General features: G+C 50.6%; 2 protein-coding genes across 10 annotated transcripts in view; both read right to left on the minus strand.

The window, feature by feature from the left end:
- Nucleotides 1-262: 262 nt before the first annotated feature.
- On the minus strand, nt 263-9,026 carry LOC123605589 (serine protease 44-like). 3 transcript variants are annotated; one of them, XR_006715821.1, is made up of 6 exons: nt 8,916-9,026; nt 3,985-4,170; nt 3,386-3,554; nt 2,765-3,027; nt 1,995-2,151; nt 263-537 (listed from the first exon to the last, which is right to left on the minus strand). XR_006715821.1 is itself a non-coding variant. In XM_045492669.1 (6 exons), exons 2-6 carry the CDS (start codon nt 4,082-4,084, stop codon nt 474-476), a joined length of 687 nt encoding a protein of 228 aa, XP_045348625.1. In that variant the 5' UTR covers nt 4,085-4,170; nt 8,916-9,026; the 3' UTR covers nt 263-473. The 3 variants fall into 3 exon arrangements, 2 of the variants coding, with proteins under 2 accessions (XP_045348625.1, XP_045348624.1); XM_045492669.1 differs by having other exon boundaries at nt 2,049-2,151; nt 3,386-3,542; XM_045492668.1 differs by having other exon boundaries at nt 2,049-2,151.
- The window catches only part of LOC123605588 (serine protease 44-like), a 35,811-nt gene continuing 31,553 nt past the window's right edge, over nt 8,930-13,187 (minus strand). For 6 of the 7 annotated variants that reach the window (XM_045492664.1, XM_045492667.1, XM_045492663.1 and 3 more), the window contains one exon: nt 11,911-12,773. In XM_045492664.1, coding sequence (XP_045348620.1) covers nt 12,540-12,773 — 234 coding nt within the window. In that variant the 3' untranslated portion in view covers nt 11,911-12,539. Of the gene's footprint in view, nt 9,041-11,910; nt 12,774-13,187 lie in introns of those variants that run through there. The other variant, XM_045492666.1, reaches the window with a different exon arrangement.

A 13,187-nucleotide genomic window follows, 5' to 3' on the forward strand; every position in this document is an offset into this window, starting at 1 on the left:
TCAGGGAAGTACCGGGCTCCAGCTGGCAGGTCGGCTGGCTCTCAGGCTGGGATGCCTGTACTCCCTCCTTCCCGGCAGGCAGAGCACAGCCAAGGTGTGGGTGTGGCCGAGGCAGGTGACTGGGGCATCAGGCTGGGACACTTTCAGGGCTCCGGGCTTACTGCCACTCTCTACTGGGTAGCTCTCTACAGGGTCAGTGGATCCCAACCAGCATTCGAGGAAAGGGCAATGAGGAGGAGGGGGAGGTTGGAGGACAGGCCCAGTGTTAAGAGTCGGAAACAGGAGGGGAGTGGGCAGGGGTGATCATGGGGCCACCAGGATGCCCAGGGGCAGCACCAGGCACAGAAGTATGAAACAGCCTGCTGAGTCCCAAGAGCAAGCCTGACTCAAGTGATCAATAACCCAGTCCCTATAGAAACTAACTTCTGTATAAACCGCAGGAAAATTTCTGTGACCACAGCCAATGCCCTAGCTCACAATCCCCACCTGGACCCATGTTTCATTAAATTCACAGACCAGGGGGCCTCCAGAATCTCCCTGGAGAAAGAGAAAAAACAAAACAAAACAAAACACAGGGATGGAAGAGAATCAACATCAGAACTGGCTTAAGATTACACTGCAGGGCCTGGGGAGATGGGCACGCATGGGGCTTCCCCACGACCTCCCCTGAGCCTGCACCAGCCCTTGGCTTCTGGGAACATTTGAGAGTCGAAAGCTAAGTGAAACGTTTAACATCCTCTGAGAAATCCTCCTCCTTCCCAGGTGCTCAGGGATGTACAGCCAGTAGGCCCCAGTACAGCAATAGTGCTGGTAATATATTGAATTCTCTTTGAATACCCCTATTCCTCAACTGACCCTGAGCACCCCATGATCCTCTCCAAGCCTCCCATGACCCAGCCACCAAAGGGGCATCTCCTGGCACAGCCTCCGGAGTCCTCCTCCAGCTCTAAGGTTGGTGTCTATTCTGATTGCTCGGTCCTGGGCCTCAAAGGATGTGAAATATTTTGAGTATCGACCCTGCGTGGGGGGATCCCATAATCCTCACCTCTAACCTGAAATTCCCCGACCTTAAACCCACATATCCAACACCATGCATGCATCACTTCCCCGTGTCCAGACAGTCTCAGACATCCCGTATACCCCCCACCTCACCCAGAGCACCGCATGTCCTTCCCAGATCTGCTCTGGTGGCCCCGCACCGACCAGCTCAGACAGAAACACACAGCCCTCCTAACCTCTCCCTCGTCCCCTCCCTCAATGGCACTCAGTCACCCAGAGCTCATGATTCAACGTCAGACACACCTCCTTCACGCCCTCATCCTCCCACGTCCCGCTCGGGACTCAGCACCATTGCCTAGATGATGGAAACAAACGTCTAGCCCACAGTCCTGCCCAGACGGCGTCTAGAAACTTGGACCAGCACCCCAGGCCACGCATACTCTGACTCCAACCCTCTTCTCTGGCCACATTTGCCACCTCATTTGGTCCAGACCTGGAAAACGTTCCCTTAAATGTGACACGTTCCCTGGGACCTCTGAGCTGCTCCACATGCTGATCCCTCTCCCTACAATGCTGTTCTCTTTCCAAGAAACCCAAACACTCATCCTCTAGGAGTCCTGCAAGCACCCACGGGGGGACCTGGAACTGACATCTTTGGACCTCACCTCATCTGTATAATCGCTACGATGTCTATGCCGCGGGGTTATGATGTGGGTTCACAGAGCTAGTGGGGATCAGTGCCCACACTGGCTCACACTGTAAGTGCCACAGAGGAGGAACTCAATGAAAGGGACTTCTGTTATTAGCGTTACCTGCCCCAGCTTCCCCACACCGTGGCAGTGTCCCCAGGCCAGCAAGGACTGCTCCCCTTTGATGGAACAGGCCAGGCCAGCTCAGGGGAGCCACGAGGGAGGAGGAGGCCGTGCCGCTTGCGAATGAGGAAACTGGGAGGGGACGTGCTCACTGCAGGGGCCACAGTGGAGCCATGAACTGACCTTACAGATACCCTTCTTCTCTGCTCGATAGGCACAGATCATCCCTTTTCTCACCATGCTGCAAAACGTTCCTGTGTCTGCAATATCCAGTTGCATTTCTTGTGGTGAAGAATGCGTTGCTCCGTCTCCTGAAGAAGAACTGGCATCGGTGCTAAAACTACGAGGAGACAAGTCAGGGTCTGCATGAGTGGAGAGAGCCCCCCCAAACCCGCTCTGGCTCTGGCTCGGGGCGCTCACACTCAGTGCCTCCTCAGAGGACGTTGGGGCAGTAGGTACTGTCCCATGGCCACAGCAGGTACTTTCCCGGAGGGACAGCTTGTCCCCCTAGAGTTGAAATCAGTGCTGAAGAGAACCCATCATCTCTGGTACCCGGGCCCCGGAGCCTCCGGGTGCTAACATTCCAACCCATTCTTTTTAAAAATTTTTTTTTCAACGTTTATTTATTTTTTGGGGGACAGAGAGAGACAGAGCATGAACGGGGGAGGGGCAGAGAGAGAGGGAGACACAGAATCGGAAACAGGCTCCAGGCTCTGAGCCATCAGCCCAGAGCCCGACGCGGGGCTTGAACTCACGGACCGCAAGATCGTGACCTGGCTGAAGTCGGACGCTTAACCGACTGCCCCAAGCCATTCTTAACGCAGTTCGGATACTACCCCGGCAGTATGTCCTCCTGGGAAAGAACCAGCCTCCCTGTCCCTCCCTCTAGCTTGTGGGCCACCCCCAGGGCACCAGGGTGCCCCTTCAGCTCCCCACCACCCCATCAGTCTCACCTCCTTCTTCCAGTCGGCCCCAGCCAGTCACCCAGCACTCCGTCCCAGTTTCTACTTGGAAAGACTTCTCAGGGAGGCACACAGGCTGGATGTAGGAGGAGTAATTCACAGCAAAGGCCAGCAGAGCAAGGGCAATGTCGTGTCTCAAAGTTGTATCATCAAAAAAGCGGTGGCAAACGATGTCTTCAACTGGAACCACCAGTGTCGTTTTGGAATTAGGACATAACGATTTGTCTCCCAGCCGTACTGTATATTCCTCATGGCTGTGGGAAGATGCCCTTCGCGTTGATCCCCTCCCACGCCTTCCAGGTTCTTCCCAGCCTGGCCCTTGTCTCCTAAGCCAGCCGTCAGGCACCGGCCTGCCTGCAAACCACACCCCGGCCCCAGACCCTAACCGCTGTCTCCAGCGGTTCTCCAAAGGAGGTCCCAACACTACCAGAGCAGCGTGTGGGAACTTGGAGGAAAGGCTAATTCCCAGGGCCTCATTCCAGGCTGAATAAAAAGTAGGGGGCTGGGACTTCCTTTCCAGATGAGGAAGAGGAAGCTCAGGGAGGGGGACAAGACTGGCTCCAGGTCACAGAGCCTGACCAGGGGCCCCAAGCACGGGGCCCGGACACTCACCCAGTGACGCAGTGGGCAGCGGTCAGCACCCACCGGCTGGCAATGAGGGAGCCTCCGCATATGTGTTTGTTACTGATCTGCAGGCTCACCTGCCAGGGCCACTTCCTCCTGGGGGCCGGCATTCCCCCAACTATCCTCATAGACCTGTGGCCGCATCCTGGTTGGCTCACTAAAGAGAAGGGACTGGATGGGACACCCGGGTGGCTCAGGTGGTTAAGGTGTCCAACTTCGGCTCAGGTCATGATCTCACAGTTTGTGGGTTCGAGCTCCACATCCGGCTCTGTGCTGACAGCTCAGAGCCTGGAGCCTGCTTGGGATTCTGTGTCTCCTCCTCTCTCTGCCCCTCCCCCACTCATGCTCTGTCTCTCTCTCTTTCTCTCTCTCTCTCAAAAATAAACAAACATTAAAGAGAGAGAGAGAGAAAGTACCAGAGGTGCAGCCGTTGTCCCCTACCACCCGCTCCGGATGCCCCCCGGGGCAGAGACAGGTTTTCTCTCAAACCCTCCAAGATAGACTGTGACCCCGCGGTCTACCCACCCAAGCAGCATTCCCTTCTGGCCTCCCAGGCAGGCCTGTGCCGACCTGTACAGAAGCAGTACCTTGAGGAGAGAACGTTTGGGATCCAGTGGTCTGGGTGGACTCTGAGGCCTCTCCCACTGTGAGTGTTGGAGGCCCAGGAGTTGCAGTGGATACTGTCATGGAGGATTCCAGGAGCCCTGGAGGCGACGGCGTCTCTGGGCTTCCTGAGGTCAACGCAGGACCCTGGCTAGGGCGGTAATCCTTACCTGGGGAAGACCAGTGACACAGGAGCTGGGCTGAGCGCACCCCTAGCCTACCCTTCCCCCCTTCGTCTACTCTTCCCCACCCCCGCCACCCCCGCACCCGCACCACGACCCCTCCCCGCCAGCAGCCCAGCCCCCTCCCCGCCCGCTCGCTGCCTGCCGCAGAGGCTGCCGAGCAGAGGCTGGAGGAGCAGGAGGCAGAGCTGGAGGCCCAGGAAGCCCCCGTGGGACGCCACGGGATCGCTGGTGCCCGCAGCCCTGTCGCGCGCCCCCTCGCGGCGGCCCGCGGCCCTGCCCTCGCGTTGGCCGGACCCGGGTCCCCCCTCTACCCCCCGCCACCAGGGCACGACTCCCAACCAGCTAGACCTCCAAGATTCCCACCTCCCGGTTATTCACCGAAAACCAATCTAGATGTCACCGCTTTTATCGACCTTAAAATAGAGATCTGCTGGCTTACGCATCATAAATAGAAAATACAAAACCAAAGAGCAGTATTGAGTCCTAATTCGATAGCATTTGCAATTCAGTGTGAACCGGTTCAACAAACCGGACAAGGAAGAACTTTAACATTGCTCAAAAAATGATGAGGTCCAGAAATATACTATCTGAAGACATAACTTTAAAACAAAGAAATACAGATACGTTGAAAATAAAGGGATAGAAAACGAAATACCAGACAAATCTGATGCAAAAGAAAGGTGGGATAGCAATTTTTTCAGGTCCTGACATCTAAGGCAAAGATTACATACGGGACAGAGGAATTTGTCGGGACAAAGATCTGTCGGCAAAGATTACATACGGGACAGAGAAATAACCAAGAATATGCAGTAATCCCTTACTAGGTAAAATAACAGCTGACTGACTTCCTGGGAAACCAGTTTTAGAAATGTTCCTCTTAAGAAGCTGATAGCGGGGCGCCTGGGTGGCTCGGTCAGTTAAGCGTCTGACTTCGGCTCAGGTCATGATCTCACGGTCCGTGAGTTTGAGCCCCGCATCGGGCTCTGTGCTGACAGCTCGGAGCCTGGAGCCTGTTTCAGATTCTGTGTCTCCCTCTCTCTCTGCCCCTCCCCTGTTTATGCTCTGTCTCTCTCTGTCTCAAAAATAAATAAACGTTAAAAAAAAAAATTAAAAAAAAAAAAAGAAGCTGATAGCTTATAGAGGCAAAGTTAAGCAAAAATATAGGATATTTAGCTGTGACACCTGATAACATTGACCTGATAGTGGTATGATGATTTTTTTTTACAACTACCAATGAAGAACATTCATTCTTTTTTTTTTTTAATGTTTATTTTATTTTTGACAGAGAGAGACAGAGCATGAGCAGGGGAGGGGCAGAGAGAGGAGGAGACACAGAATCCGAAGCAGGCTTCAGGCTCTGAGCTGTCGACACAGAGCCCGACTCGGGGCTCGAACTCACGAACCGCGAGATCGTGACCTGAGCTGAGGTGGGACACTCAACTGACTGAGCCACCCAGGCGCCCCGAACATTCATTCTTACTGAGCACACAGAAAATGTTCAGAAAGGTCACAAAAGAAGACTGATAAATTCAAGGAATCAATGTCATAGCTTCTGTTCTTGAGCCAGACATCGATAATACTAAAATCGACTTTTACAAACAAGCCCATAGTTCTGAAACAAAAACAAAACCCTAGAAAATGATCCTCCTATTTAAAAGGAAATCATGATGTTGGTGATGATGTGGTGAAAAGGGAACCCTCTTGCACTGTTGGTGGGAATGCAAACTGGTGCAGCCCCTCTGGAAACAGTATGGAGGTTCCTCAAAAAGTTAAAAACAGAATTAGCCTACGACCCAGCAATTGCACTATTAGGTATTTACTCAAAGGATACAAAAATGCTGATTTGAAGGGGTATATGCACCCAATGTTTATGGCAGCATTACCAACAATAGCCAAACTATGGAAAGAGCCCAAATGTCCATCAACTGGTGAATGCATAAAGAAAATATGGTATATATATATATATATATATATATATATATATATATTATATGTATATAATATACATATATATGTATATATACACACACAATGGAGTATTACTCAGTGATTAAAAAGAAAGAAATCTTGCCATTTGCAACGACGTAGATGGAGCTAGAGTGTATTATGCTAAGCAAAATAAGTCAGTCAGAGAAAGACAGATACCATATGATTTCACTCATATATGGAATTTAAGAAACAAAGCAGATGAACATAGGGGAAGGGGAAAAAAGAGAGAGAAGCAAACCATAAGAGACTCTTAACTATAGAGAACAAACTGAGGGTTGATGGAGGGGGATGGGTGGGGGATGGGCGAGATGGGTGACGGGCATTAAGGGGGGCAGTTGTAATCAGCACTAGGTGTTATACGTAAGTGATGAATCACTAAATTCTACTCCTGAAACCAATTTTACCATATATGTTAGCTAACTAAAATTTAAATAAAAACTTGAAACTTAAAAAAAAGGAAATCATGACAGAAGTAATGACAATTTAAAGATCACTACAGATGAAAGCACTACATATGAAATCACATATGATCCAGCTGTAGTTCTAGAAAGTAATTTATAGCTTTGACCATATTATAAAATAAAGAGGACTGATAACAAAGGAGCTAAATATGCAACTCAGAAAGTGAAAATGATCAATGGAGTAAAAATCAAAGACAGGATTTGGGAGAAAGAAAGGAAAAACGGGAAATAACAGCAGAAGTCAACAGAGACAAAATTATGAAGATGAACACAATCAGAATTTTGTTCTCTGAAAAGCTTAAGAAGAGACATTCTAGTAAGACTGAATAAGATAAAAGAATGAAAAATACAGAATAAAGGAAAGTAACTTAAAGATATGACAGATAGGGGCACCTGGGTGGCTCAGCCGGTTAAGCATCTGACTCTTGGTTCTCAGGTCATGATCTCGTGGTTCATGAGTTCGAGCCCTGCATGAGTTCGAGCCCTGCTCGCACTGTCTCTCTCTCTCAAAATAAATAAACTTTAAAAAAGAAATGACAGATATTTATTTTAATTATAGAAGAATATTATTAAACACATGTGCTCACTTGTCCTTCTGGCCGAGACAGACTAATAGGGATTGCCCTTCCCATGTAAACAACCAAAGATGGGCAAAAAGTATGGAACAGCAGTTTTCAAGACACTGGACACCAGGCCACAAAGGGTAGGACTGATAGATGGAAACTAAATGGGGTGAGTCCTATGATGACCAATGCTTGCAGCCTTGAGAGAGTTTCCAGGCTGTAGCTCAGAAAAGGGGAACCTAGGCAGAGCTCTACAGACCCCCTCAGGGGAGCAAGTGAAGCTGGGGGCCAGGGGACCCCCAGGCAGCTACGCACTGAGGCAGGGGAGGGGAGAGAACTCTGGAGATCTGCAGAGTTCCTCGCTTGGGTATTCCCTGGTGTACTGAGCAGGGCATGTGGGGGGGTGGGGGGAGGGGGCTACCTGTGGCCAGAGAAATAACCACTTGAAAGGATCAGAAGTAACAATGGCTGGTGTTCGCATGGGGACAGAAATAGTGCCTGTTTCCATCAGCCAGACTGGAAAAACCCAGGACTCACAGACCACTGGATAGCATATTCAGGAAGGTCTTGCCTCAACAACAGGAAATACTAGTTCCTAGACTGATGTTACAGTCCTATCTAACAATTTTTTTTTTTTTGAGAGAGAGAGAGGGCACAAGTGAGCAAGGGGCAGAGACAGAAGGAAAGAATCCCATAAGGGGCAGAGAGAGAGAGAGAGAGAGAGAGAGAAAGATGCAGGGCTCAAGCTCACCCGAAGTGGGACTCGAACTCACGAACTATGAGATCATGACCTGAGCTTAAGTCAGATGCTTAACCAACTGAGCCACCCAGGCACTGTCTGTCTAACAAATCTTTAAAGCAAGCCCCAAAAATATCAATTTCCAAGTAATTTTACTTGGAAAGCTCAAGAATATCTCTAGGAGGGACGCCTGGGTGGCTCAGTCAGTTGAGCATCTGACTCTTGCTTTCGGCTCAGGTCATGATCTCATGGTTCATAGGATCGAGCTCCTCGTCTGGCTCCTCTGTGCTGACAGAGTGGAGCCTGCTTGAGAGTCTTGCTCTCGCTCTGCCCCTCCCCTGCTCACTCACTCTCTTTCTCTCTCTCTCAAAAATTAAAAAATTTTAAAATAAATAAAAATAAAAATAAACAGAACAATGTGGGCTGTGCCCTAATACATGTGTCATTGCACTCCCAAAAGGAAGGTGCTGGACAGCAGAGACAAAAATATTTAAAGAAACACTGGCCAAACATTTTCCACATTTTAATAGAAATTATTACGCTAGAAATACAAGAAGCTCAATGAACACCTAAGAAACAAGAATGAAACTGGACAGGGGCGCCTGTGTGGCTCAGTCAGTTAAGCGTCTGACTCTTGATTTCGGCTTAGGTCATGATCTCACGGTGCATGAGATCAAGCCCCAAGTCAGGCTCTGCACTGACAGCACAGAGTCTGCTTTGGGGATTCACTCTTCCTCTCTCTCTGCCTCTCCCCCCGCTCATTCTTTCTCTCAAAATGAACTAAATTTAAAAAAAAAAAATTTTTTTTTAACCCAGAACAAAACTAGACAGAAGTACGACTTAATCAAATGGCTCAAAACCCGTGATAATATTAAGTAAAAGGAACAAAGTGAGGGGTGACACATCTCATCAGAAATAACACAAGGATGAGGTCGAGACAGCTGTATGCCTTCTAGTTTCAGCTCCTAGCGCACATACCTGTCCTGTTCCCAATCTGTCAAGCGCCACATTTTTTCTTTCAATTTTATGTTATTTCGCTGGTGATTTTGCTGTTTAAAATGACATATCGCTTAGGGCTGCCGAGGGTTGCTAAGGACTCCACGCTGTGAGGCGCACGGCAGAGAAAACAGATGTTAGGTAAGCTTCTTGGAGGCATGCTTTCCACTTCTGTTGGCCATGAGTTCGATGATAACAAATCAATGGAGTATATTAAATAAGATGCCTTCAACCAGAAACAATCAGAAAATAAAGTTATATATTGACCACCTGATGAAAATGTTGTGAAACGAGGTTCCCAGGAATCTGCTCCTGTATGTCTCTGAGAAGTTGTTCGGTATTTGCTAATTCATGGCTGCTTCACAGAACGTAAAAACCGCACACACACACACACACACACACACACACACACACACACACACACACAAAACAAAAACACAAAAGCAAAACGGTTATTTTTAGCAACTGGGTTTGGGGGTGGTTGGTCACACAGCCACAGAGGACCGAAACACTTCATGCAACTCAGACTGTCCCGTCTCAGCCAGGCCACGTGTGTCGGATGGGGCTCCCCTGAGACAGAAGTGAAAGCGAGGGTCTGTTGAGGGGCACTCTCAGGAGACAAAGCTCTAAGGGAGCAAGGGAGGCAGAACTGGGCAAGGGGAGGAGCTGAGCTATGATACCCAGCTGAGGTTTCAGCTGATCCTACAAGAAGCCCTTCTAAGTTGTCCCCAAGTGAGGCAAAAAGTCTGGGCCTTTCCAGGGGCACCTGAGTGGCTCAGTTGGTTAAGCATCTGACTTCAGCTCAGGTCATGATCTCGTGATCTGGGAGTTCAGGCTCTGTGCTGACAGTTCAGAGCCTGGAGCCTGCATCGGATTCTGTGTCTCCCTCTCTCTCTGCCCCTCCCCTGCTCATGCTCTGTCTCTCTCTCAAAAATAAACATTAAAAAATTAAAAAAAAAAAAGAAGTCTGGGCCTTTCTGTCCCCACATGTCAGTCATCCGGCACGGGCTGCACCGTGAAAGGATGTAATCTTGAGTGGGTCCGTTCCTCCAGCTGAGTGCAGCTTCAGGGAGGGGCGCAGACATGAGTCAGTATTTTCAGGAGCCGGGGAATGATGTGCTTTCTCTGCAAGTGGGATTTAGTGGGAACCCCACATGTCCCTACAAGGCACCTCTTCCGGTTGGCTCCTGAGTCCTTTTGACAAGATTCTGATTGTTTGGATCGCTTCCTATCTGGTGTGATATGACATTTTTATCTCCCCTTACACATTTCCTGCTCCACACCTGGAGATTTTTCACACCTGGTCTCAGTGGGAAACTGTATTTCAACGCTGCAATCTGAGCACTAGGAACATTCATTGCTCTATATCACTTGCTTCTTATGACTGGAAACCCCAGCGTTTTTTGCTTTGTTTCTTTTCTCTTTAAAGTTTAATATTTTGGGGAGAACTTGCCTGCATGTCAACCTCCTCCTTCGCCTGTGTCATTGGTCTCTTTCAAAGGGTGGTTCGGTCCGGCCACCACGCCCCTGACCTAAGGGTCTTCCTACCGTCCAGCTCTTCCCTCCTACCTGCGGTCCCCATCTTATCTGTAGCCGCAGTCCTGTGCCTGCCCCACAAAACGTATTCTGCAAATATTGGTTGGAAAGAATGGCTATCGCTTGGAGTTGATGTCCTGCTGCCTGGGAGCCTCTGCCTGGCTTTTCTGGCAGCCAGAGTTTCATCCTCAGGAAACCAGGCCGCTTGACTGAATTCCTGTCTCCGTCCCTGCCCCCAGTAGGAAACACATTCTAATGTCACATGCTACAGGACACCCCATCTGGACCACAAACTTCCCAGAGCTTGGGGACTTTTCCTACAGCCAGGGCTGTGACTCCCGCCTGTCACTCACTTACCAAGTATTTCCTGAAGTCTTGCTCTGTTCCAAGCCTAGAACTGGAGGGTGGAAGGTAGAGAATGAGTGGGCAGAGTCCCCTGACCTTGAGGACCTAAATGTCCCCCAGTGGAAGCAAGAGTAAGGAATGGACACGAGACCGCCAGGAGCCTAGAAGAAAGCACATTTCACAACCCAGGGGGAGTGCACAGGGGAGGTTCTGGGGAGGACTGAATGCCTGTGCTGGGTCTTAACCACAGAGGAGGAAGAGAGAAGGAAACGAAGTCCGAGCGATGTGCCCCGCCGGGAACATCACAGGAAAGGACAAGTTGGCTTGAAGGAAAGCTGTAAGTCAGAGTGGGATGTAGCAGGACTTGGAGCCCCAGGTCTGCCCACGTGTGCTTGTCCGTGAAAGGACAGTAGTAGCATTAACGGAGTTTAGCTGGAACCAGCTGGGGTTTGCAAAGCAGTGTCCCACCCTGGCCTCCCTCCGGTAGCAGGGGGGACTATCACAGACTGCCCGCTGAGGTCCATGGTAACTGGGAGCTCTAGCACTGGCCGTGGAAGGAACAGTGGGCAAGAGACAGAGGCTGGGGGGTGATCAGCAGCCAGTCCAGAGGACTACAGGACACTTGGTCTGGTGACTGGGTAAAGAAGCTGTACACACACACACACACACACACACACACACACACACACACAGCCAGGCCCTCCCACCCACCCTCCCCTTGTGGGAACTCAGCTCTTTGGGCTCAAAGTGTCTTGACACCCAGCCCCTCGTGTCTCCTCAAGGCATGCCTGGTACGGGGCAGCACGGAGAGGTACGAGGGTGTGTGAGTGTGTCCAGCTCCAATCTCCGTTCTCTTGCTCCCCCTGCTTCTGACCCAGAGGCCGCTGAACTCAACGACAACACTTCCGGCCACAGAGGTGCTGATGGCTCTAATAGGAGGGCATTGATGAGACTTACATCAAGGTAGGCGAATTCCTCACCTCTGGATCTTCTAGACCCCATGAAGTGCTTTCCAGGCTACACTGGAAACTAGTTCTCTACAGAGCATGTCATAGGGAACCCCACAACGTTCAGGAGACCGGAACTTCAGAACAAATAAGAATGCACCGCAAATGTTTATTCATTGGCATCTAAGATCTCCACACTCCTTAATGTCTCCACACGACTTGGGGTGAGCCTGGACGTGGCCACTGGGTACTCAAGAAAGGGGACCCCATCGCGGGGCTGCCCCAGCAGGATCCAGGTGGATCCGCACTGGGTAGGGGGGAACTTCACCCAGTCCCAGACACCTGGGTCAGATGTGGAACCCCCAGGCCTCAGACCTCAGCAGGGCCGTGGTGACACCGCCTGGCTCTCTCTGCACAATCACCAAGCTCACTCTCAGGTGAAAGCCTGAGACCACAGCCAGGTCAAATGCTGTCTCACTGCTCATGAGGTCTCTTCTTTGGTAGAGGCTCTCCAAGGCGTCAGGGAAGCACCGGGCTCTACCTGGCAGGTCGGCTGCCTCCTTTCCAGCAGGCAGAGCACAGCCAAGGTGTGGGTGTGGCCGAGGCAGGTGACTGGGGCATCAGGCTGGGACACTTCAGGGCTCTGGGCTTACTGCCACTCTCTACTGGGTAGCTCCCTACAGGGTCAGTGGATCCCAACCAGCATTGGAGGAAAGGGCAATGAGGAGGAAGGGCCTTGTGTGAGAGTCAGAAACAGGAGGGGAGTGGGCGGGGGTGATCACGGGGCCACCAGGATGCCCAAGGGCAGCACCACGCACAGAAGTATGAAGAAGTCTGCTGAGTCCCAACAGCAAGCCTGACTCAAGTGATCAATGACCCAGTCCTTGTAGAAACTAACTTCTGTATAAACTCCGGGAAAATTTCTGCGACCACAGCCAAAGCCCCAGCTCACAATCCCCACCTGGACCCATGTTTCATTAAATTCACAGGCCATGGGGCCCCCAGAATCTCCCTGGAGAAAGAGGAGAGAAAAAAAACACAGGGATGAAACAAATCAGTATCAGAACTGGCTGATTACACTGCAGGGCCTGGGGAGACGGGCACGCATGGGGTTTCCCTGGGCTTCCACCAGCCCTAGGTTTCTGGGGATATCAGATCGGAGAGTTGAAAACGTGAGCAAACAAAATGCGTATACACACTCAAAAAATCGTGTACAAAGAACGGAATATAAGCCAAGGACATGGACACACTCTGAGGTAATCATAACGAGTGAAGTCTTCACCCAAGTATTGCCTGTCACATTAGAAGGGGTTCAAAACACGTGACTGGCATTACTGGTATTTTCTGCCTGAATCGCCCGTCCTCTCCCAGCTCCCTGCAGGCAGTGCAGGTCCTACTGAAGGATCCAGTCGGGCCAGCCTGGCCT

Source organism: Leopardus geoffroyi, chromosome A2 (assembly GCF_018350155.1).
Source record: "Leopardus geoffroyi isolate Oge1 chromosome A2, O.geoffroyi_Oge1_pat1.0, whole genome shotgun sequence".
NCBI classification, from domain to species: Eukaryota; Metazoa; Chordata; class Mammalia; order Carnivora; family Felidae; genus Leopardus; species Leopardus geoffroyi.